The 25,650-nt window shown below is 35.6% G+C and overlaps 1 protein-coding gene and 1 pseudogene across 6 annotated transcripts in view; one reads left to right on the forward strand and one right to left on the reverse strand.

The window, feature by feature from the left end:
- CACNA2D1 (calcium voltage-gated channel auxiliary subunit alpha2delta 1) overlaps positions 1–25,650 on the forward strand; it is a 425,079-nt gene that overhangs the window by 82,104 nt on the left and 317,325 nt on the right. For all 6 annotated transcript variants that reach the window (XM_064487623.1, XM_064487624.1, XM_064487625.1 and 3 more), the window contains exon 3: positions 15,566–15,682. In XM_064487623.1, coding sequence (XP_064343693.1) covers positions 15,566–15,682 — 117 coding nt within the window. The remainder of the gene's footprint in view (positions 1–15,565; positions 15,683–25,650) is intronic.
- LOC105087343 (large ribosomal subunit protein uL23-like) lies at positions 972–1,547 on the reverse strand (annotated as a pseudogene).

The raw sequence follows: 25,650 nt of genomic DNA on the forward strand, positions 1-25,650 counted from the left end.
CAGTCAGCAGGGTGGCTCTGCTTCCCTAAGTTTATGGCTTTCTTCCTGGATCCAACATGATCCTTCCACTTGCTTTATTTCCCAGCCATCTTGAAAAGGGAGAGAGACTAGGGGACTAGTCACTATAAGAGTAAGACATTTGCTCCTGTTCCAGTGGTCATAACTTATTCTCATGGCCACGTCTTACTGGAAAGGAGTCAGAGAAATGGGGTCTTGAGCAGAGTAGTCCATATGCCTACTGTCACAGTGGAAGAGGGCAGAACAAAGAGTGGAGCACAACTAGTAGTCTTCCACTGATAGGTGTTATTTGAAGAGCTGAATCTAAAAATGTACTAAAGATATGTGCACACAAAATGGAAGGTATATATAAACATAATGAAGAATAAAATTGTAGGTCATGAAAAAATAAAAAGACCCCTTGATTTCGAAACATATGAATTTTTTTGCATTGTTTTTTATTGAAGTGTAGTCAGTTGACAATGTTGTCAATTTCTGCTGTACAGCATAATGTTTCAGTCATACATGTACGTACATACAGTAAACATGAATTTTTAAACAATTTGAATTACAGAGTATTTTGAAGACATTTTATTTATTTTTTATTGGGTAAATTTGACATGTAACATATAAATTTAAGGTATACATTGTGTCTGATACATTTATGTTTTCAATATGGTTGCCATTGTAATGATACTTACCACATTACATACTTACAGTGCAGTATTCTTGTCAGTGTTCAATAAACTGTACATTAAACCCCTGTTGCTATTTTAGTACTTGTTTAAACACTATTAATCTTATCCTGCCACTCTTCATGCCCTGATAACCACTGTTTTACTCTCTGTTGGTGTTGCTGTGTTTGTTTTTTTTTAAATGTTTGGTATTTTAAAATTTCACATATAAAAGTGATATTGTTCAGTACCTACCTTTCTTGGTCTGGCATATCTTGCTTAACATAATGTGCTCAAGGTCCATCCATGTTAGTTTTTTTTTTTTTTAGTAGTGAAAATTTTTATATTTAGAATTAGCCAGCTGGACTGAGTTTAGATGATTCCAATTTTGTTGGCAACATCCAAAGCATCATAATCAGGAGCCAGTCGTACATATGCCTTCTTCTCTCCATCAGGCCTGATCAGGGTATTGACTTCAGCCACGTCAATGTCATAGAGCTTCTTCACAGCCCATTTGATCTGGTGCTTGTTGGCCCTGACATGCACAATGAACACTAGTGTGTTGTTGTCTTCAATCTTCTTCATAGCTGACTCGATGGTCAATGGGAACTTGATGATGGCATAGTGGCCAAGCTTGTTTCTCCTAGGGGCGCTCTTCCGAGGATATTTGGGCTGCCTTCTAAGCCGCAGTGTTTTGGGCCGTCATACACTGGGTGACGTCCAGATCTTTTTTTCGTGGCTGTAGATGCCTTTCAGCACTGCTTTCTTGGCCTTCAAATCCTTTGCTTTGGCTTCGGCTTTGGGAGGGGCGGGCGCTTCCTTCTTCGCTTTCAGCGCCATCTTCATGAAAAGGCCATCCATGTTGTTGAATGGCAGGATATCTTCCTTTCTCGTGACTGAATAATATTTTATTGTGTATATACCAGATTTTCTTAATTCATTCATTTGTTGATGCGCATTTTGGTTGTTTTCATTTCTTGGCTGCTGTGAATAATGCTGCAGTAAACATGGGGGTACATAATAGCTCATCAAATTCCTGTTTTCTTTCCTTTGGGTATATCCCAGAAGTGGAACTGCTGGATTGTATGGTAGACCTATTTTCAATTTTTTGAGGAACCTCTATGTTGTTTTCCATTATGTTTGGACTAATTTACATTCCCACCAATGGCGTATAAGTGTTCTCTTTTCGCCAATATGTGCCAGCCCTTGTTGTCTCTTATTTACTTGATGATAGCCATTCTAACAAGTATGAAATGATACTTCATTGTGATTTTTATTTGCATTACCCTGTTGGCTAGTGATGTTGAACATCTTGTCATATGCCTGTTACTTGTTTTGATGTCCTCTTGGGAAAAATTTCTATCTTATTCTCTGCCCATTTTTTTTCATTGGATTATTGTTGTTGTTATTAAGTTTTGCTAGTTTTTAAAAATATATTTTGCATATAACCCCACATCTGATATATGGTTTGCAAATTTTTCTCCTGTTCTATAGACTTTTCATTTTTCTTTCCTTTTCTTTCCTTTTTTTTTTTTTTTCTGCTATGCAGAAGTTTTTGAGTTTGATGTGGTCCGATTTGTTGATTTTTGTTTTTGTGATTTTTGCTTTTGGCAGTATGCTCAAAAAATCATTGCCAAGACCAGTATTAATGAGCTTCTTCCATATACTTTCTTCTAGGAGTTTTATGGTATCAGGTCCTACATGTAAGTCTTTTATCCATTTCAAGTTAGTTCTTGTGAGTGATGTGAGATGGGGGTCCATTTTCACTGTTTAGCATGTGTTTTTCCAGTTTTCCCAGAACTTTTTGTTGAAGAAATTATCCTTTCCCCCTTAGATGTTCTAGTCTGTCTTTTGAACATTAGTTGATTGTACATTGCAGGATTTAATTCTGGGTTCTCTATCCTGTTCTGTTGGTCTATATGTTTATTTTTGTGCAAGTATCATACTATTTTTATTACTATGGCTTTGTGGTATAGTTTGAAATCAGAAAATACAGTACCTCCAGTTTTGTTTTTTGTTCTCAGGATTGATTTGACTATTTGAGGTCTTTTGTGGTTCCATACAAATTTTGGGATTGTTTCTCCTACTTGTGTAAAGAATGCCTTTGTTATTTTGATGGGGATTATGTTGAATTTATAAATGCCTTTCGGTAGTATGGCCATGTTAACAGTATTAATTCTCCTAATCCATGAACACAGGATGTCTTTCCATTTGTTTATGTCTTCTCCAATTTCTTTCAGTACAGTGAAGACATTTTATTACTTTTCAGCACAAACACACACGCTTTTTTTAGCTATCATGCTGGCAAATGGAGAAGCTGATCATCATATATCAATAAATAGATGACATTTTAGAAATTAAAGTGGTCTTATTCTTGGAAATGAAGTTAAGTTCATAGAACATTAACTAGCATCTAATACATTGATAAAATATTTCATGATAAAGTTATACCTAAATTTCAACCGATATTTAAATTATCAAATACTCTGAATTAATGAGTTCTATAATGGTAAGAATTTGCTGTCTGTAAAAGGTTTCTGAAAATAAAGTGATGAATAGAAGCAGTTTGGATTTTTCTAAAAAAAAGTATTTCTGAATCTGCAAAAAGTTAAGGAAACAGAATGCTGCAGATACGTCAGACGTCCTCATTAGCCGCTCTTGGCTAGCCTTCCCTGCGGAAAGGAAACCACAACAGTGGAAGCAAATTAGAATCCCCCGGGAGTTTTGGTTCTCCTTTGTGCACTATTTTCTTCACACATCTCCCTTTCTCTTTAGGAATCTTAGACTTTTTCATAGCCCCCTTTGTACTACAGAAGGTGGGGATTGATAGTTATCATTTATACTTGGTTATTTAAGTCTTTGGTAACTCTTTGATCCCTCAGCAGAACTTATTTGGTGTTAGGAAGCAAGTATCAAAGCTATATTTTGAAAGAGGTAGCGTTTCTCCTCATTCCAAATAGATCTCTTTTTCCTGGCTGGGGACGAGTAGGGAACAGGGGACTAGCATGTCTGAGGTGAGGCAAATGATGTACTGAGGGGGAAGAACTGAAGGAGGAACATTCATTCTGAGAGTCATAAACTTGCAGGATCCTCAGGGTTAGTGGACATCTCCTGCCCCTGGTGCCTCAGTGGGCTCAGCCTAGTCCTAGCCCTAGGGCCCAGGGACAGTGAAGTCCTGATTTGCTCTGTCTTTTCTGTTCTCCATAGCCGGAGGCACAGACACTTGCCACCTACGGACGTTACGCGAATTCCAGGCTTCTCCCCTACATTTTCTTCCCTGTGCCTTTCTCCCCAGCATATAATGTCTGGTCTTTCTTCCAGCTTTAGCTGATGCTTTTTAAGCCTTGCAGACTCATCCTCTGTCCATGTAAGTTGCCATGACTGTTCCACTAGTGTTAACGATGTATGCATTTTGAAATCTTCACCCAAGTGGCTCCATACTTCCCTTTTTCTTTCAGTTCTAACCTGTTGTGTCTTCTGACAATGAAGGATGTTAGGAAAATCCAATTTTTTTTTGTTAACAGAGACTATTGTATCCCTCTGGTTATGTAAGAGAGTTGAAATGATGCGTGGCACCATGTTATTTGAAGGCTTTCTTAAAAGTAGATTCTGTCTGGATTTCTAACATGTTAGGCTAGAATGTGCAAATATCTTTAAGAAACTTATTGGTTAATTTTTCCTGGAAGTTGATTTGTGAAGTAGCATCATTCTGCCAAGGTATCATTGTAGAATTTCCTGGCTTTTGATTCACTTATTAGAATTTCGTAAGTTAAAGTTACATTGAAATCAATACTTTCATATTTCATTATGCTCTCAGAGATGTAAATACGAAATGTGTCTAAATATTGAGCATTCAGAACTCTTAATCCAGTTAGTATTTACATAAGCGTGTTAAGTGGAGAATTTCTTTTCATTAGTAACTCATGGGATTAACAGACTGATGCTTCTACTTTGGCATTGTGGTCACGTCATCTTGTGTAAACAGAATATTCAGTTTCTAGGTGGTGGAGAGTGTAATATATTAATCTGTTTACAGAAGAAGATAGTCTAAAGCAGATCATAATTAATCATTGGAGTTTCTGACGTGGGAATCAGCAAGATGCAGAGGCAACAACAGGGAGGAAGATCTTTCCTTCTTCTCTCTGGAGTGTTGTTAAATAGCTGGATGGTATTAGATTTCCCTTTACCTGGTTCTCGAGTGAGATATATAGTAACCCTCTTCCTTACAGAAATGTTTCAGGGGTAAAAGGGAGTATAAATGAAATGTGAAAGCACTCATAGATGCCATGAAAAAGTTAAATGCTTATTACATTTGAAAATGTAGCTTCATATTTATATTACTTTATAAAAGTAATATAACTATCTTCTAAAGGTAATGTAATTACTTTTCAAATAAAGCTATTTATTTTTATTTCCTATATTCTGGTGTTATGTATAGTTGCCTTATTCCCTCGATGTTGAAGTGGCATAACTAAATCAGTTACCATGGTTATGTAGGCCACTGGAGATTATCATTATTTTAGGGGGAAAACTCTTTTTTCCTCTAAGTAGAAGGAAATCTATTTGAATACAGAAGTTACTGTCAGTAGAGACTGGACTCCCTTTATCCCACCTACTAGAGATTTTAAAGAAGCTTTCTTTTTTTTCTTTAAAGACAGTAGTTAGTTACAGTCATTTTCAAAGGTACAGAGTCAATTCCAAGGGGATTTCTAATCTTATGGTGACTTTCAATATTTTTTGAAGAGATTTTTTTTTAAGTGAAGTACTAATTGTTTCACAGACATTAATAGTAAAAGATGATTAATTTTTTCTTTCTTACCTTACAAATCTGTTCCATTATCAATCGATTAACACTTTGTTATGCTAGTACTTGAGGGATAAATCATTAGTTATTGTTTCTCCAAATGCAATCTGATGGTTTGGTACTACTAATGACAGACAGGGTGACTTATAGTGGCTGTGCTCTTTTCTTGTGTGTGAGCTGCACAAAGGAGAGGGAAGCCAGAAACTCACCAGTAGCCAAGTCTGTTGGCTTCTTCTCTGGGATGAAGATGAGTGGCTTAAAAGACTACCATCGCTACTGCACACTTTCAGTATGCAACCTAGAGCTCATTATTGTTATTTTTTTTTCCCGAAGACGTCATTAATGTCTTTATATCTAGAGCAGTGGTTCTTAGCCAGGGGCAATCTTGTCCCCCAGGAGACTTCTGTCAGTACGTGGAAGCACTTGTGATTATCACACTGGAGGCCAGGGGGTGAGTGCTACTGGCCTCTAGTGTGCAGAGGCTGAGGTGCTGCCGAGCATCCTCTAGTGCACAGGACATCTCCCCCTAGCCGAGAATTACTTGGTAGAAATGTCACTAGTTCTGAGGGTGAGAAACTGCCCTCGAAAGACTGAAGAATTTGAGGCAAGAATAAGAAATTCTTTAAAGGGATATAAAGTTGTAAAAGTTGGACATCAGCATGGATAGCTAGCAGTCCTGCTCTAGTAAAGCCATTTGTTAATAAGGTATGATGGTTAAGGGTGAATTAAACTCTGCAGCTTTTTAAAATTCTTATGTTGGCAGTGAAATTAATTTAGGTCGTTTGGGGTTAGGGACATTAAACAAGCAGCTCACTTAGCCTATGGTTAATTATTTTTTAATTTCGTCTTAATAGAATCTAGTGTGATCTCTTCTACTTTTAATTGCATATGAATTTTCTGGTCAAAATATATACACATTTCACTTACAGCTCCAGATATGCAGAGGGAAAGAGGATAGTTTATTATCTCTGAAATTAAAAAACAAACAACAAAAACAAGAAGGTAGCTTCTTGTACATATTTTAATATTTCTCTTGTTTTAATTTTAAATGTTCTTAAAGGTAAATTTCAAACTTGACATATGTGTGAAATGTCTCCAACCCAGAAACTGAAGAATTCCTGATGCGCATCTTTTTCATGCTTACCTGAGTCTTTGTTAGAGTTTAGTTTCTCTATTTCAGGAATGACCCCTGGTATTTCACTTGTGTTTCTAGTTAAATATACTCACCTGTTCCTATGTATAGTATGGAGAAAGTGAACAGGCATGTTTATGGTTGTCATTTGTTCTGTTCCTTCTTAGATTTTAATATATTGCTCCAAAGTGTCACCATCAAATTCTTGTTTGTTTTTTTTTAACATTTTTTATTGATTTATAATCATTTTACAATGTTGTGTCTAATTCCAGTGTACAGCACAATTTTTCAGTTATACATGAACGTATATATATATTCATTGTCACATTTTTTTCTCTGTGAGCTACCATAAGATTTTGTATGTATTTCCCTGTGCTATACAGTATAATCTTGTTTATCTATTTTACAATTTTGAAATCTCAGTCTCTCTCTTCCCACCCCCCGCCCCCTTGGCAACCACAAGTTTATATTCAATGTCTGTGAGTCTATTTCTGTTTTGTATTTATGCCTTTTTTTTTTTTAATCAAATTCTTGTTAATAGGCAGTAGGACAAGTAGCATTATATGCTGTGGACGATTCACCAATTCTGACTTCATTCTTCCTAAATATTCTTCTTCAAGATAATGTCCCATTTGAAACATGAGAGTGTCCCAGCCAGGAAGCTATATCATATCAAATCAAATGAATAGAAGGAGTAGGGAAAATATTATCAGACTCTTGTGTTTGATGTTAGAATGCCTGTTTGATGTACTTATCACTGGAAAAGTATGTGTTATAAATCTGAGAAATTGTTTATGTGTATATATATGTGTGTGTGTATATGTATTTAATTACCTGTGTATATATACAGATCATGTTCACAGTAAGTCAGCCTAGGTTATATTTTGAATTCTTACTAATGGCTGTAATAGGCACTAGAAGTTCTGAACTAGGAGTCAAATCTAAAATAGCTTGGAGTTGACTATATAGTAAAGTATAAACCAATACCTTGAATTTTATGGCTCTCCATAATAGTGTCCTTTCAATCTTTGAGTAATTCCTTGTACCACACAGATTTCTTTTTTTTTTCCTTATTAATGAACATTTCCTCAAAAGTGTGGCTATAAAACCATCTTTATATATATATACATACACTTTTTTTTTATTGAAGTATAGTCAGTTTACAATGTTGTGATATAAAACCATCTTTTATCATCTCTGACTGTCATATACATGTGACTTACTTTGCTCTGAATTCTGACAGCACACTTTTCTGTACCTCTTCATTGGAACTCTAATATTTTTCCTCATATTGACCATTACCTTATTTTGTGTATTTATTCTATATTAGAATCTAATTATCATTTAGGTGTGGTATTTATATTTCATTATGTAATTGCATGCTTTCTTTTTAAGTTTCAAAATAGATACTGATTTTAAAATACAGAGAAGACCTTGTTAAAGTTAGCGTTCACACTGCTAGCAAACCTGACACAGTACTGATACCATTGTCCATTCACTAATTCAAGTCATCAGTGTTTACTGTGTCCCTGCCATGTGTCTGCTCTGTGTCAGGCACTATATTATGTGCTGGACTGTACCAGTGAACAAAACAGGCAAGAATCTCTGTCCTCTTAACACTAACAATGTGGTTAAGGGAAATAAATACATAATAAATGTGATACTTATATGTTAGGTGATGTTTGCATATGTGTAACGGTAACAAAATAGAAATCTGAAGCCATAAACATTTCGAAAGTACTATTTTATCTCAAAAAGCTAGGTTAAAGGGGAAAGAAAAAAAAAAAGGGCTGTAATTTACTTAAAATGAAGATGTAGACAGTCAAATGTGAGTCTTTAAATGATACTAGTATAATGTCATTCATCTTATGAGTGCTTATGTCTTCGTAAATTTATGCAAACTACATTGGATTAATATATTTTAGCAGTTGGTATTGGCATTTTTTTTTTTTCCTGAAGTGTATTAGTTGAAACAACTGACAATATACTAGAGAGAACTAATGCATTTTAAAAGCTTGAGTTTTGTTTAAGAGATTGCAGTATTTGCTTTTTTAATCAAAGAAGAGAAGGGGAGTTTGAAGGGCTTATGTGTTAATTAAGAAATACTGTGTATTTTGTTATGGCAAAATTCATTTTTAATTCAGTAATGAATTACTAATTAGCAGAGAAATGCAAATCAAAGCTACAGTGAAGTATCACCTCACACCAGTCAGAATGGCCATCATTAAAAAGTCCACAAACAATAAATGCTGGAGAGGGTGTGGAGGAAAGGGAACCCTCCTACTCTGTTGGAGGGAATGTAGTGTGGTGCAGCCATTATGGAAAACAGTATGGAGATTCCTCAAAAAACTAAAAGTAGATCTACCATATGATCCAGCAGTCCCAATCCTGGGCATATATCTAGAGCGAACTCTAATTCAAAAAGATACATGCACCCCAGTGTTCATAGCAGCATTGTATACAATAGCCAAGATGTGGAAAGTCCTTCAACAGATGATTGGATAAAGAAGTTGTGAGATATATAACTAATGGAATACTACTCAGCCATAAAAAGGAATAGAGCAATGCCACTTGGCAGCAGCATGAATAGACCTGGAGATCATCATTCTGAGTGAAGTAAACCAGAAAGAGAAAGAAAAATACCGTATGATATCACTCATATGTGGAATGAAAAAAAAAAAAAAAGAAAGAAAGAAAGAAAAAAGAAGACACTAATGAACTTACCTGCAAAACAGAAACAGACTCACAGATATAGTAAACAAACGTATGGTTACTCAGGGAAGGAGGATGGGAAGAGATAAATTGGTTGTTCGAGATTAGCAAATATTAAATAGTACATATAAAATAGATTAAAAAATAGATTTCGTCTGTACAGCACAGGGAACTATATCCAATACCTTGTAGTAACCTATAATGAAAAAGAATATGAAGATGAATGTATGTATATGTACATGTATGACTGAAGTATGCTGTACACCAGAAATGACACAACATTGTAAACTGACTTTCAATAAAAAATAATGCAAATAGTATTCAGCTAATTTTCAGAGGAGGAAGTTAGGTTTTGTTTTTATTTTCTTCGTTGTTAGTAAAATATATTCCAACATCAATTCAGATTTAGTGTCACTAGTTATTCTTTACCTTAGATGAAGGACTCTTCACATATCTCAACATTTCTATGTTGGCTAGCTTAAATGATGGTAAGATTTATGATAAATAAAGTGGACTTTATTATACTTTTGAATCATTGTAAAATATCTTAAGGGAACTTTGATCTTTGACAGTAACCAAGAAGGAAAATGGTATCATACTTTCGTATTAATATATCTTTTAGAAACGAGACAATCTCAGTTGCTAGGAAACAAGTAGTTCAAAAGCCCACGGAACACTTAATAAAGAAAAAAAGCATAACGAAATCATCCCACATTGCAAAATTCAACTAAAAGGAAATGAAATTGATTTTGTGAATGTCTAAAGCAGTTGAGGGGACAGTGAATCTCTTTTCCTGTCTGCATTAGTATTGAAGGTACATGAATTTAGCCAGCGAAGATAGTGAAATTAGAATGCTGACAAGAGGCATATTACAACATTTTCTTTTGAACTCACCTATCATTCTTATAAGGTAGAATTTTATCTATTCACCCAATTCAGATATATTTTTATGCCATGTGTGCTATCTATTCTTTTAGCTTTTCTGTCCAGAATTTCTTTTCAGCATCCTACACAGTTATGATGGTTATAATGGGAATCCTGAGATAATTGTATTATTTTATAAAGTATAATGGAAATTGTACATTTCTCACAATAGAGCTTATTTTTCATTTCAATAAAATGAATCTAGTGACTAATGCAATGAACATGCAGAGTGGTAATTATAAATAATGTTCATCACAACTTACAAAAATGCTTTCTTAGCATTTTTATTTTTTGAAAGAGTGAATCACTTGGGGAGTTGATTGTAGAACTACCCATAAAAAACAAATAAATGTAATACATTTAAGGGAACTCAGGAAGAGCCTGGGTTTCAGCAAGAGTTCGAGGTCCTTAGAAGATCGTCTGGTCAGGGGAAGGGCTGTCCAGAGCCAAGGGAGCCCCAGAGGCTGATTATTATTGTTGCCTCTCAGCTCAGGGCTCCTCACAGCTAACTCATTGTATTAGTTTTCTGTTGTTAATGTGACAAATAACTATCAATTTATTGGCTTACTACATTTGTTATATTACAATACTGTACATCAGAAGTATTTTCCGTGGGTCACGGACCCTTCCCTCCCTCTTCAAAGCCAGCAACATGGGCCAGTTTCTTCTCATGCTGCCATCTCTCTGGTTTTCTCTTGCACTAGTACATTTTCCTCTTCCATTTTTAAGGATCTTTGTGATTACATTGGACTTACTAGCACAATACAGGATAATCTGTAAGTGCAGCTGGTTAGCAAAACTTCACATGCAAACTTAATTCCCCTTTGCCATGTGACAGGATAGTAACAGGGTCTGGAGGTTAGGGTGTCTTCAGAAGGTCTTTGTTCTCCCTACCACTTACATCTCTCAGTATCTGAAGACTGTTTTCCTCTAGTCTTTTCACTTCTGCTGCTGCTTCTGCCCTTGATCTGTCCAGCTGTCACCTGATGGTGAGAGAATCTGATTGTTTAGTGTATTACCTTTGTTTATATAGATCTTTTGTACCTGGCTTCTCACAGGTCATTGATTCAGAAATTAGTTGCTTCTAGGTCTGATATATTCTGATGCAAATAGGCAGGAAACAAGAGCAAACTCTTAATTTAGAATGTTGCCACCCATTTGTGAGGAAATTCCCAGGGCTCCTTCATCAGGGACTGTTACAGGGGAAACTTCCCGTCAGGAAGACGGCTGGGGGCATGGCAGAGATCTTGATGGCTTGTCTAGGACAAATTCCATTGGAGGGCAGTAAATGTACAAGTATTGAGGGGGGAGGCTGTCAAAATTTATGTATTTAAGATTTAATATATGCCGAAATTTGACTGTTTCTCTTTAGGGAACTTAACTTACCATGAGCTGCCGTTCTCTCTCCCAAGAGGGGAAAAAATTAGTCTCAGCATTTCAAGGTTAGTCTCTTTCAGTTTAAAACAGCATCTTGTGGTCAATTATGTATTCAGTAAGTTCACAGTTCCAAATCCCTTTCAATAGTCTGTTTTTTTTTTTTTTTTTTTTGACTTTGCTTCTTGGCAGTGGGATGTAAGGAGAAACTTAAATGACAAGATACCTGGTGTCTACTCTCTTCGGTTCTTTTGACATGGATATTGAATGTGATTGTTGCTAAGAACTTGGCCAGTCTCTTCAGCCTGTTTAAGGGTCCCTCAACTCTGGATGGTTTTCATCATCATCCTTCAGCTGGACCTCTGCTTCCTGCTGTCCGTCTCTCAGTTTCTGTGTTGAGGTCTCCTTGAACCCACACTAAGACAATCTCCCAACAGCTATACTGATCCTTAATTCTGAGTTACCTTTCTTGTTAATCCTAAAATGCTTTTCTGTTTCTACTCATCCTGCTGAAGCCAAGAGAGGTCCTGGGCATAGGGTGACATTGCAAATTCTCTGCCTGAATGTAAAACATTACCATTTCACTCGCTGCTGCTCTGGGAAGTGGTTTGTTCCTGAATGATGTGAAATAGGACTCAAACTCCTTTCACTTGATATTCCAATGCCTGAAACCCACTGTTCTCACTAATACAATGGTTAATGGAATGTAATTTTTAGATTCCTTAACGTGAGTAAACGATGAACTCGAAACACCTCAGAGTGGTATAGAGTAGCTATCTAAACATGATTGCTGGTATAATCTTCCAGGTCTTCCAAAACTTGGGAGCATATTTAGCTTTTAATAAACCTCTCTGGTGTGCTGGTATTATTTCATGGCATAATACTAAGTATTATCATTTCTAAAACATTTCTTTAGGTATGTTATTAAGTGATTGTATCAGTGAGTGGTGTCACTTTTTAGATATTACATTTGAAGTTATTTTTTAAATGTATTATTCTGAAAATCATCTTGGAACATGGAGTTAATTAGAGCAAAAAGACTTAGAAGGAAGTTTTCAGTGAAAAAGGTAGTGAAACCATAGTCTCTGTTGTCATCATAGCAAAACTTGGTCTGTGAATTTAGTAGTGAAAGAGAATTAAAGCCAGTGAACTAAAATTGTGGGAAAGAAGGAATGTACAGGCAACAAGTATTCTTTTTGTCAAAACTTATGTCAAGTCAGAAGATTTGAACCATGCAAAAATTAAAGTGTATTAGTGTATCAGTCAGGAAGAAAAAGATCTGGTCTTGACTTCTCTTTATATGCTACATTCTTTTTACTAAGAGAAATAGAAGCAAGTGTCAGATCACATGGCAGGAGTTGACATGTGATTTGAATGAAACTCTCTCATGTGAAAAATTCATATTATTTTGGCCATGTTGTTTTTATTTCAGGAAAGTTACTGTGTAAAATGGTAAGGCAGATAATTTTTATAAAGGAAAAGGAAAGATACTTAAGGCTCTGTTTAAAATATTTATGTGTTAACATGTTAAATATTTCAGAAGTGTGGTTTATTTTAGTGGTGGAAAGGATTATAAATACATATAAATTATGAAACTATATAATCTTAAAAATCCATGTGAAACTTTCTACTCTGAAAATTGTTTACTAAACATATACCGAGAGACTTTTTGAGAGCCTTCAGAATATCTCATGCAACAAAAAAGAATATGATGTTGTTTGAAACCTGAACCAAGAGCTAATTCTTTTCATGGGGCAGTTAAATGGTTCTAATTCATTTTTATTACAAAGAAGACACTTTAAACATGGTTTTCTACATAAAAATGTACAGCAGGAAATTTACTTTGGGGCCCTAAACTTAAGCTTCCTTCACTTTATTAAAGTTTATTTGCAACCTAAATCTTTATTTTCTAAGCATTTAAAAATTACCCTATAAACAGAATTTGGGAGAATATTCTGTATCTATTTGAGAATATATGTGTATACTTGATTTAAATTGTTTTTTTCTGATTTATAGTTCATTCATTCTTTAAACCACCTATAATGTGTTTGGCATACGTAGATGATGACTTAATAAATGCTGTTATCTGTAGTACATCAAGTGAAGTAGAGATTATACATCCTGAACCGTCTTTACCAACTCTCAATTATATTCTAGTCCCTCTACCACAGGAAGGAGGTTAGACTTCATATAGAAATGAACAAGATATTAATGGTAAAAAGCACAACTGCCTTTCATACCCATTAGCTGTAATGGTTTTACTGCAAAGATCTAAATATCCTGGATCATTTGAAGTACTGTTGTTTATCTTTTTGTCCCCCAGGTGAATTAATCTGTTCAGCAGTTCATGTTCCTGAATGTCATCTTAAGCTGAAATGACCAGCTTTGGGTTTGAGGGAGTTCTTCATAGATAACCTGGGTTTTTAAAAGTAGGACTAAGAAATCTGCCCATCAGTAAAAAAGCATAAGTAATCCAGTGACATGCAGGAATCCTGAATCTACTAAATATGGGGACTTTATATGCCTAACTTTACTGTTTCTTGAATAGTTGGAATGAAAACCTAAAAGGTCAAAATTCAAACAAGTCTGAGAAAAACCTCATAGTTTGAAAGAGAGAAATCAAAAGTTTGATTTAAATCTTTAAGAACTATTAATTAGTTTATTAATTAAATTATTAATTTTAATTTATCAATTAAATATTTCTGTTTTTAGTCACTTAAAAATGTATAACTTCATGTAAAAGCAACACACTCTTTTTAAAAATAAATATTAGCCTATGTGTCTGTATCCTTAGAAACCAGGGTTCACCAGTAGCATACGTGCTCAGCTGGGACCAGGCTGTGGAACCTGTTGGTAGTAACGCAGAATGCTGGAATTGGGCCAGAAAAAAGCAGGGTTGAGCTGGTTCCTGCTTGTGCCTGGATTCACTTTTCATAAGACGACAAAAACCTGCCAGTCCCTGGCTTTCAAAGATGGTTTAGTCATGCGTGTGCAGCCCATCTGTTGGATGCTTAAGGGATTTCCTTCTCAGCTCAGCCCTCCAGCCACGAACATGGTCATTGGTTTTTTTTTGTTTTGTTTTTTTTTTTTTTTGTTTTTTTTTGCTTCCTCCTCCTTTCTTTAATTCTTTCTCTCCTGCCAGGATTGTGCACGCTCTGTAAACCAGGTGCATCTTATGCCACTCTGGGGAAATCCTTCCATAAACATGGATGTGAGCCAGAAATGTGGTTTTCCTTCTGCTGTCTAGCTTACTTTCAGTATAGTTTCAGTCAGTGACTTAAAAAAAAATTTAATTTCATAATAAAAAGATTTATACTGTTACAGCTTTAATCAAACTTAAGTGCAGACCTCAGAGACCTTCATCTTCTCTGACTGTGAAATGAAGCTCCTTGTGTTACGGGGATGAACCTTAGCAGGGGAGGGGCTTCATTCTCTGTCTCTCTCTTTTTCTGATCATAAGGCTTATTAGCAGCATACACTGTAGCCGCAGTGACTGTAGCAAGGGAAAAAGTACAACTGTCCCTCAGTAGAGTATCTCATTCTTCCTGCTTTTCTTCGCTACACACATATTCCAGATGCGACCTCCCATGCTTAAATTCTCCTGTTTTCTAGAATGGCTTCCCTGTTTCTTGAAAATGTTGATGGCAGTTAATACCAGCTTTTGAGGTTGAGGGGCAGTGCAACTTCAAGTTACAAAATTGTATGCACAAACCGTTGTGGTTTGCAGTGTTTTACAACCTATTAACATGACATACTGTTTTGGCAAGCTTGCAGTCTTACAGCAAATTAACATATATATTATATGACACATCTAAACTCCAAAAGGATCAAGAAGAAGAAAAGATTTGTCTTTCTATTCAATTGTTTATGGTTTTAAATACATTCTAATGTCAACTTAAGAGCCAAATATGTAGTTATTCTTATTAACTTTGTTTTCTCTTCATACAGATTTATGAGAAATACCAAGATTTGTATACCGTAGAACCAAATAATGCACGCCAGCTGGTGGAAATTGCAGCCAGGGATATTGAGAAACTTCTGAGCAACAGATCTAAAGCCCTTGTGGTGAGTTTAAGTTGTGTCTACTCAGTTTATTATTTCCCATTACTTATTTATTATCTTTCATGCTCTATTCTGAGGTTTTCCTTAGTGTGTTTTCTTTACCTTAGAAACTGTGTTCATCTAATAGGTTCATAAAAGATGAGATCATGGTTTCATTATCAACCCCAAATAATGAGGTAGCTTATTTCTAATTATTAGTTTATTTTTTTATTAGGGTAATTAATGCAACGGAATAGTATATTTAATTGGTACATATATCTTTTTATACATATGTAAGTTATGGTATGTAATAATCACATTTAAGTTGATCATATGGTATAAAACCCACAAATATTGCCCATATCCTTAAAGCTGCCTTTGTAGTACCTAGTTTGGTCTCATCACCCTGCCTCCTTGCTAGAGGTGGCCAATTATACTGTATGTAGTGATCAACCACTTGCTTTCTTCCATCAACATTAGGTTTGATGGTTTACCTGGATGTTTATACTCAGCTTTACCTCTTTTTATTCCCAGTAAAATATTATTTTATGGGGCTATACCTTCATTCATTCATTCATTCATTCATTCATTCATTCATTCATTCTCTGTTGGTAAATTATTATTTCAGTTGTTTCCAGATGGGTGCTACTGTGAGTAGTGTTGCTGCATTTTCTTGAACAAGCCTCTTGTTACACATGTGCAAGACTACCTATAGGGTCCGTACAGGACAGTAGAATTACTGGACTGTAGGGTATTCACAAAGGCAGCTTTACATAAGTATGACAACTGTTTTGCAAAATCGTTGTATCAATTTAGACCTCTGCTGGCAATATTTGAGTCCCCATTGGTCCATATTCTATCCAATATGTGGCAATGTCAGACTTCTTAATTATAGGCAATCAAATAGGTGCCGGATGGTACCCTCTGCTTATTACTGATGTGGTGGACATTCTTCTTGTTTTACATTCGTTCACCATTCTTGTTTTCTATTCAATGACATAGCTGTTCATATCTTTTGTCCATTCTAATTTTTTAAATTGATTTGTAGCTTATATATTCTTAATGGTAATTCATTTAAATTCTGGGTGATGCAAATATCTTTTTCCAGTTTGTGACTTGTCTTTTCATTATCTATGGTATATTTTGATAAAATAAGTTCTTAATTTTAATGCAGAGTTGGCTTTAAAAATTAATAGCATTTTGGTGTGTATGCTTTGTTTAAGAAATCCTTTCTTACCCTGAGGTTATAAATATTTTTTACATATTTTACTGTAAAAGATTCCATGTGTTTCAGACCTAGCTGCAACTGCAGACTTAAATATCAGGATAGAGTTCTCAGTTGTAATCCAAATTTTTTTTCTAATCTGTATTTCTTGGGGCAGTAGTTTGCCTTCCCCCAATGCCTTCCTCACCATATTCTTCTTCAAAGGGATCTTGAGTATTCTTGAATCTTCACCTTTTATCTAGATTTTAGATTCAGCGTGCTATTATCAAAGATAATCTTTACTGGGATTTTGATTGGTATTGCATTGACTCAGACCAAACTTGGAAGAATTGGTATCATGATGATGTTTTTCTATTTATAAACATGATATTCTCTCCACTTACAGTTTTTAATGCCATTTAATACAGCCTTGAATTTTCTTCATGAAGTTCTTCTTGATCTTTTGTTAGATATAATGCTGGCTCATAAGATTAGCTCCTCTTATTCTACAAATCTCAGCATCATTATGATTGTTTGTTCCCACATAACTCTGAATTCCTTGTTTACTTATCACTGACGGTTTAGATTTTTAGTTTACTATATTTTATATATATCTTGGCACTCAGAAATTTTTCTTGTGTTTTTGGCACTTACACGTTTTTATGTTTCTTAAAATATTCAGAATCTTGTTCTAATGTAAAAGGAGGGTACTTTGGAATATTTAGTATGTCATATTGCCACAAGTTGAAGTGTTTAATCTTTAAGGAATAGAAAAATGAGTAATCCACGATAAGATAAATGTTCATGACTGGAAGATTCGAAGCATTTTTCTTTTCATTTTTGGGTATGTGTATACCATTTTAAAGCATCATTTATAGATGTAAATATGTTTTCAAAAAAGTATCTAATAAAAATTAGATACTTTCTACCTAACTAATTAACATTCGCTTAATGACAGCTGAAAGTGATTCCATTTATACTGACTTTTATCAGCTTACATTTTTTTCTCCAGATACAGAAAGTAGGTCATCTGGACATGAGAGTCCTTTGGAAAAGGTCATAAAATGAAGTAGGATGCATCTTGCCCTAACTAGGTTAAAATGGGAGCCTAATAAGATTTTCTTTTTGATCATTTGGAATTGATAGTTTAGACACCTGGTGCATTATTTGAGTCCTGTGGGCTCAGTGACTATCTTAAGCACATGATGGCAGAATATAGAAAACGCAATGACAAATTAAATGTAGTTAGTTAGATTTTATGTCAGGGAGAAAGATTCATGTTTGTTTTCGAACTAAATTCTTCAACTTTTTTGATTCCATGAAAATAAAAAAAATCATTTAAAACAAATATTTTGAGGCCAATTAAAAAACAGGTGCCACATTATATTGTAAGTAATGCAAGTGGCATTATTAATTTACTTCAGTCTTGTTATAGGTTTATACTCAGGAAGGCTTCAGGACTAAAGGAGCTTTAATTTATCGACGTGAGGTACCAGTGTAATCCCATAAATACATATATTGGAAAATATCTTGACTATACCAATTTGAGGTAGATGATAAAATTTAATACCAGTTAGACTTTATTAAGTGTTTACCAAGTAGCATTATCTGATTCTGTCTCAGTGTGTTGCTGTGCTCTGGACACCATTTTGAGTCTCATTTTTCAGTGGGGAAACTAGGTCTCTGAGGATTCCTTTAACTTGCCCAAGGAAATGTGTTTAACAAGCAATATGTGACAGTGTTTCTCAAACTTTAATGTGCATGTATGTAGTTCACCCCTGGCTCTTGTTACAATGCAGATTTTTATTCAGTCGATCTGGCTACAGATACTACATTTCTAATAGGTGATGGTTCTGGTACAAAGACTATACTTTGAGTAATAAGAATGTAAGAGGATTTAAATTTAGGTATGTCCAACTTTTAAGTTCTCATTCTTACACAAATACGTCCTTTGGCCTGAAGAAGTATCTAATTATAATTGGGGAAAAAAGTTAGGGCTGAGTAGTGTGCTCTAAACTACCGCTCATTCTGACTCATTAAAAATTAGATGTGTCAGTTGATACAATATTCTGGAAGGCTGTGAATTTGTCAATCCTATATCAATTAACTATTTTTAAAAAATGATTCAATGAAATAAAATACAAAGTATTGCAAAAAGTTTCATTTTTATTTGAAGGTGAAAAACTTAAAACCTCTATTATTCTTTAGCATGAAGGTTATCAACCTAAGGCACCTTTGGAAGTATAGATGTAAAATCTATCAAAGAGAAGTAAACAAAACTTTTTTTTCTCGCATATCTGAGAAATTATACAATAGTTTGTTTGATAATTCACCTTTTTTTCCTTTAACAGAGATGAACTAGAGTTTTGTTTTGGTACTATTATTACTTTTCAATATCTGCAATAATTTTTCGTGCATGCATGTGCACAGACTTTATGTATTTGGACATTAAGTTTTTAATTATGTCTTTTATAGCCTGGTGATTAAAAACTAAAACACAACTTATTCCTTTACACTTAACTTGTGTTTGCTATATGTTTAGCTCTAAACTACTCAAAGCAATATTTTCTTTTTCAATTTCACCACTTATTTTGACTTGCTGTTCACATTCATTTTGTGCCATGGTCTTTGACCTGTGCCATCAAACCAGCCTTAGGAAAAGCTGGAAGAACAATTGTTACCAAAAAAAATTAGTTGCTTTTGCCCTAAAAGCCTCCCTTTGATAGCAAAACAGAATTTTGCCCTCAAATAGTTGTTTATTTGGTTTTCTCTTATTTTTTGTGAGGATATAAAATGTGTTATGAGACTGATGATTTACATACATTAGGTTCTTCCAGACAGCCTATGAAGTACAAACCTGTTTACTATTGTTTTACAACTGAGGAAATTCTGAGAGGACCAGGGTTCTTGTTGAGATTGTATAGGTAACATGAGGTCATGGTAGAATTCAATTTTAGGACTTCCCTTTCTAAATCCATTATTTTAAAATAGAGGTACTGGGGATTGAACCTACGACCTTGTGCATGCTGAGCATGCGCTGAACTAAACTCCCCCACCCCCCCCCCTTTTTTTTTTTTCTGTTTAAGCCTACACTGGTAATTTCAACCATTTAATTTCAAAGATATATCTGTAAATGACTCTTTTTCTGACACTTGCTAAATCTGTGTCTCAGAAACTGCCTCAGTATGATTATCCTATTAACAGTATTGAATTATACTTAAGAAGTCTCAAATCAGTGTTTGGAAGCAAAAAGGAAACAATCACTTAACATTGTTATTAACATTTATTTTAGCCTGAACTAGGCTGAAAAATCTGCAAGTGTTAATGAACAATTCGTGGGAGAAAGCTTTTCAGCAGAGTAGTCCAGCATCCAGTGGTGCCTCCTCAACAACGGAGGTACATGAAACCAGGGCTCATTATTCACCACACAGCCCAGCCAGGGAGATTTATTGAGTACATGAAGGTCTCTGGATATTTTGCCTGAAGGAAGTAGGATCAGGGTTATCATAAACAGATTTTTCTAGTGGCATTTTTTCAGTTATGGTGTATCATGTCTCCCTCTGGTTGTCCTGGTAACTTTAATTAAAACTGCTCCTGTCTCTTATGAAGCTTTAAATACTGTAATATGCCCCATCTCTTAATCAACCTTGATGTTTGGCTTATGGTTAGTAATGAAAAGAAGAAGATGACAGATGTTTGCAAATAACTATTAAAGTAGGGTTTTTTTTTCCCCTGACACTAGAGAGTTTAATCGAATTGTTTTCTTACATTTCTTCAGCTCTCATTTCTGGTAGTTCTATACATTTTATTTGTTTGTTAGCAGTGCCTATAGAAATTGCTAAAAATGTGGATTCCTGGCCTTCATCTCTAGAGAGTTTTAATTCAGAAACATAGAAAGATATCTCTGAAAATTAGGTCCAAAGAAATTATGAAGAGATCCAGGGAAATAACGTGAAATTCTGCAGAGACTTGAAGAATTTAAACTGTCTTGTGTTTGTGTATTAGCCGTGGTTTACTTTTTGTGGGGACAGATTCAGTAGAATGTATTGGAACTGAGTGAAGACTTCAGTGTTAAAGAGACATTGGCGACAAATGTGTCTACATTTTTATGAAATTTGATAGGGCAGTGAAAGAAGAACGGAATACTGCTAAAGACTTAGTTTTTCTTTTTTGTTGATTTTTTGCGAATGGAGGACATATATGCATGTTTTAGACAGAAAGGAAGGAATCTGAAGTTTGAAAATGAGAAAAATATGAATGTTGAAGTTTGATTCTAGAAGACACAGATACAGAGAAGATCATAGTCATACAATTTATCTTTGAAATAGATGGTGTGTCCTTCACACTGGTTGACCGCTTTTCTCTTAGTAAAGTAGAAGTCTATATTTATGTAAAGAATGAACGGGCCATGAGAGTCTAGAGGACTATGGTGAAGCTTGGGGGAGCAAAGTAAGAAAAAGTGAAGAGTCTGTTGTGGGTAATTGAAATGATTGATGGGTAAAATCAGGAGCCTTCTTAACATTGAGAAAAAACAGAAGATAAAAAACACCTTCCTATTCTACAAATGAGGTTAAAAGAGCTGTCTGCATATTGTGTGTGTGTGTGTTGGCCAGTAGTCCACAATCTATCTTGAGGGTATAAACTTATCCATGTTGAAGAGAACAAGAAAAATTTACTTTGGGAAAATTGTGGAATTTTATGCTATTTCTCTTTTCCCAGGAGAAAAGTGTGCTTACCCTTTTCTTGACTCTTAGTGTAAATGTCTTCAAGAGGCTTATTCTGATTGCTGATATAGTTCCTTTGAGTCTGAGTGATAAAGGGACTAGGTAATCTACCCTTTGTTTTGCAAAGTTGAGATTACTTTTATTGATTTGGGTTGGATATATTACATGCTTGTGGATGCTGGAAGTGAAGTGCTGAGGCTTGAGATGCCTAGTGGCAGAGCAATGAAAGGTAGCTTTACTGGGCGTGAGCTTAAGTACCAGTTAGAGCAGAGATCAGCCTTATGGGATGGAGCTGGTCTGGGACTGGATCCAATGGGGCTTCCTGCCAGAGCAAAGCCAGTTCAGCAGGAAGAGGGGAGCTGTCGGTTGGGAACTGAGGGGTAGTGGTGTAAGTGACAGTTAGAAGTTTGACATTGCAGCTGGGTGTCTTGGATGTCTCCAAACAAGGCAGGAAATCGCCTCAGGGAGGGAGCAAGTCAGTGCTGAACGTCCACCAATCCCAGAGAGTACCAACACGGGATTACCACTGGGAAACGGCCTTCCAGTGCCAGTTTACTCAGTGCTACTGCTGAAATCACATGTGCACTCGTAAGTGGAGTCAAGGTGGGATCAGGAGGAAAAGCTCAGAGAGTGGAAATAGAGATGTGTCACACTCAAACTCCCGAAGATTCTCAGGCTAGGGCAGCACCGTGCTGGTAATGGCATTATAAATGACTTTCAGATTAAGCTTAGACTTTTTGCTTATAACGCAGATTCAGTGTTTTATTTGATTAACTGAGACTGTTCCAAGGTAAATAAAATTTATATACAAACATAAAAATTGTAAATATAAAGAGGAATGGAAAGGTTTTGGAACCTGTAAGGCTTGAAGTTGTGTTCAAATGAGATTAATACACATGCCAACTAAACTAGTTTACACATATTGCACATTTATTTTCTCACACCAGAAACCTGGAGGTTGGTAGTTCCAGAGATATCCAGAAGTCCTGTTCTGGTACTTCTGTGTTTATCTCACTGGGTAATCCTTGGCTGCAAGGGGAAATGAGAGATGTTAGTTTTCAACTGGGTCATTGTCTCTCTGTGCTGAATTGTGGTACTCTTAATTAAAATATGTCTCCAGCCAGCCGGTGTCTGTGTCAAGACCTTTTCAAGGTTTAATGTGAGTTTTAGGGTAGAAAGTATAGAGAAATGTGATTTTGAAGAAGCAGAGGAGAGAAAGGAAAACATTGCTTTCTTTGACTTTTTATATAGGGTCCCATTCTTTCAGTATGATTGTGTGCATGATGAAATCAGCTTTCTTTAACAAGGTGTGGCAGTGTGAAAGGTAGTGGAATGAAAGGACTATCGAATCCATCTTGGATTAAGAACTGTCAGTAAATTTTGTAAACATCAGGGATACTTAAGAATTAGTTAATCATAGTTGAAATATTTGAAATAAAGAAACTATGATAGATAGGGTCTGAGAATGGTCAGGAATTATGAATTCAAGAGTGTCAACCTTTTTCTGTGTATAAAGTATACATTTGTAGGGAGCAATGGAGAACAAGAAATTGTGGTAAATGATAGAAATGAAAGAAATTAAGAGTTCTGGGTGATAACAAAGTTGAGGTATAAGTGAATGAGTGGATTACAAAAATGAAGAGGAGTGAAAGTCTTTGGAATTTTAGTCATAAGGAACAGGCAAGTAGTTAGCATTTATTCAGTGTCTTTTATGGTCCAAGCACTTTGCTAGGTTCTCTATATTTCTAACACAATTTGTATTCTGCAAAATAGGTTAAAATGGTCTCGTACCTGAAAAAATGAAAGCTCAAGGAATTTAAAAATGTGTCCAATTTTACCCAACAAAGAATTCACACCTTTTTAGGTATGTAGGGGTGTGGAGTGGTACTGATGTTATGTATTATTCCCAGTTAACAAAATAAATATCGTAATAAATGATATCATGGTTTTCACTCAGAACATAGGAGCTTTCTGAAGGAGATTATTGTAAATGGGAGATGCCTGTATTTCTTGCTGCCATTTACCACTGTGTTAAGTGGAAATCTCCAGGTACACCACCATGTTTCCTCTTTCAAGTGACACACTTTAGCCACATCCTTATGGGTTTTAAGTCTAATGTAATTACAGTGGTAGAAATGGAGGGCCGAACAGAAAGGGTGGTGAAACACTCAGTGCTGTGTCTAGGACCTCTTCGGTTATCCTAAGAAGGAAACAGGTCCGTATCTCTGTAACTATGCTGCTCCTCACTACCACACTCAGCGCTTTAGTTTTTGTAACATTCTGTTCTGATTAATATATTATTTAAAGGTTAGCAGTGAAGTGTTTTTAAACAACACTTTCTGTTGTAAATCGCTCTGTGCTACAGAGTCCTTTCTCCCTCCCCCATCCTATGAAGTGGTGTTTGCACTCAATGACTATCTGAACAAAGACACTTCTGGAAAAAATGTAGCTGCCAAATAATAACGTTTAGATAGAGAGTACAGTTAATGGTGTAGTGCATTTCTTTTCCTAATGGAAGGTGTTCAGACAAGGAAAGGTTTTGGGCAACATTGATAGTCTCTTTCTATTAAAGGAAATCTCTTTTAGAAATTTGATTCTTACAGACTTTAGTTGGCTTAATCCTTTAAGATGAGAAAGTAATGTTTAAAGTAACCACCACAGCTTTACTGTGGTGAGTTTGACAGAGATAACGTATGCTCTGATAACACCGTATTTGCAAGAATTAGGGGAAGGGGGTGGTGTTGGGTTGTTGATCACATTGACGAGGATGAGAATTAAGCAGATGAAGTGACTTGGAAAGCTCACACAGGCAGTTATGACTTCATAATAAAAGAAGATATAAATGACTCCTTACAGAGTCATGAGTTTCAAGATGACAGCAAAGCATTAAACCAATTGTGGGATCCTTCTGGGTGAGGGGCCCTATCCGACGACACATGCCCCACACACATGGGGCTGGCCAGCCCTCACACCCAGGTGCTTGGTAGGAGTGGATCTGGACTTGGGATTTGTAACCACGTGTGCAGTGCTGTTTCTACAGTGATAGTCATTGAACTTTACCTGGTGACCTGGGAGTCTATGAAACCTATGATGATTGTTAAAAGAGTCTCAAAGTGAGGCAAAATAAAAAAAAAGCTCCATATATCATTCCACTTCTGTTTTATAAAACTGTAACCTTGACCCAGCAGAACAATAGACATGCTCTGATCTGAATATGCTAGTGAATGATGTTTTACATAAAGGGAAATATAGAGAAACAGTGCTAACCCAAGGCCACCATCTTTGATTCACATAATGGAATATTCAAATAAAACTTCATAATATGATGTAAAGTTGGAGACAGTCTGATCAAGTAGTGTTTGCTGAAGGTAAACACTGTTTTAGCTGTTTACAGAGTTCAGCTTCAAATGGTGTTCTGATTCCTAAATATTCTTAACTTTATTTTTTTAATCTTTTGATTTTTCTTTTTAGAGCCTATAGAATTGAGAACTGCATTTGCAAAGATGAGCTGTCTGTGCTTTGCTTATAGTTCCCTGACACAGTTTACCATGACAATGATGGAATGTCCTGTTAATTAAAATATCATAGAATCATGAATCTGAAGGAATTCTGTGAATTCATTTTCCTGACCTTCTACACTCGGGCAGGTGTAAAGCCCTGGTTAGGGAGCTAGGTGTTCTTTTCTACATGAGTTGAGTGATGATAGTGTCACAATTGTAATATCCCATTGTTGCTTAGGCTGGTATTCAAGAAAGTATTTCTAACATCCATGTGCTTGTCTAATTTAAGCTCACTTCCTTTTCTGTTCCCTATATACATTATAATGTGATTGGCATTCTCCTTATAAGAATATCTCGGTGTGTGTGTGTGCGGGGGTGTACTGGGGGTGGTAGAAGACGTCGTCAAATCATCATAGCTCAGTGTTCTTGGCAGATACATAATGATGATTCTCAGTTGCTGAGCAATCAGTATTGCCAGACGTTGTGTTAAATGCTTTACACACATTCTCAGATTCAGTCTTCAGAACAACTGTATGAGGTTCGTATGTTGTAGGATGTGTCTGA

Source organism: Camelus dromedarius, chromosome 7 (assembly GCF_036321535.1).
Source record: "Camelus dromedarius isolate mCamDro1 chromosome 7, mCamDro1.pat, whole genome shotgun sequence".
Classification (NCBI taxonomy): Eukaryota; Metazoa; Chordata; class Mammalia; order Artiodactyla; family Camelidae; genus Camelus; species Camelus dromedarius.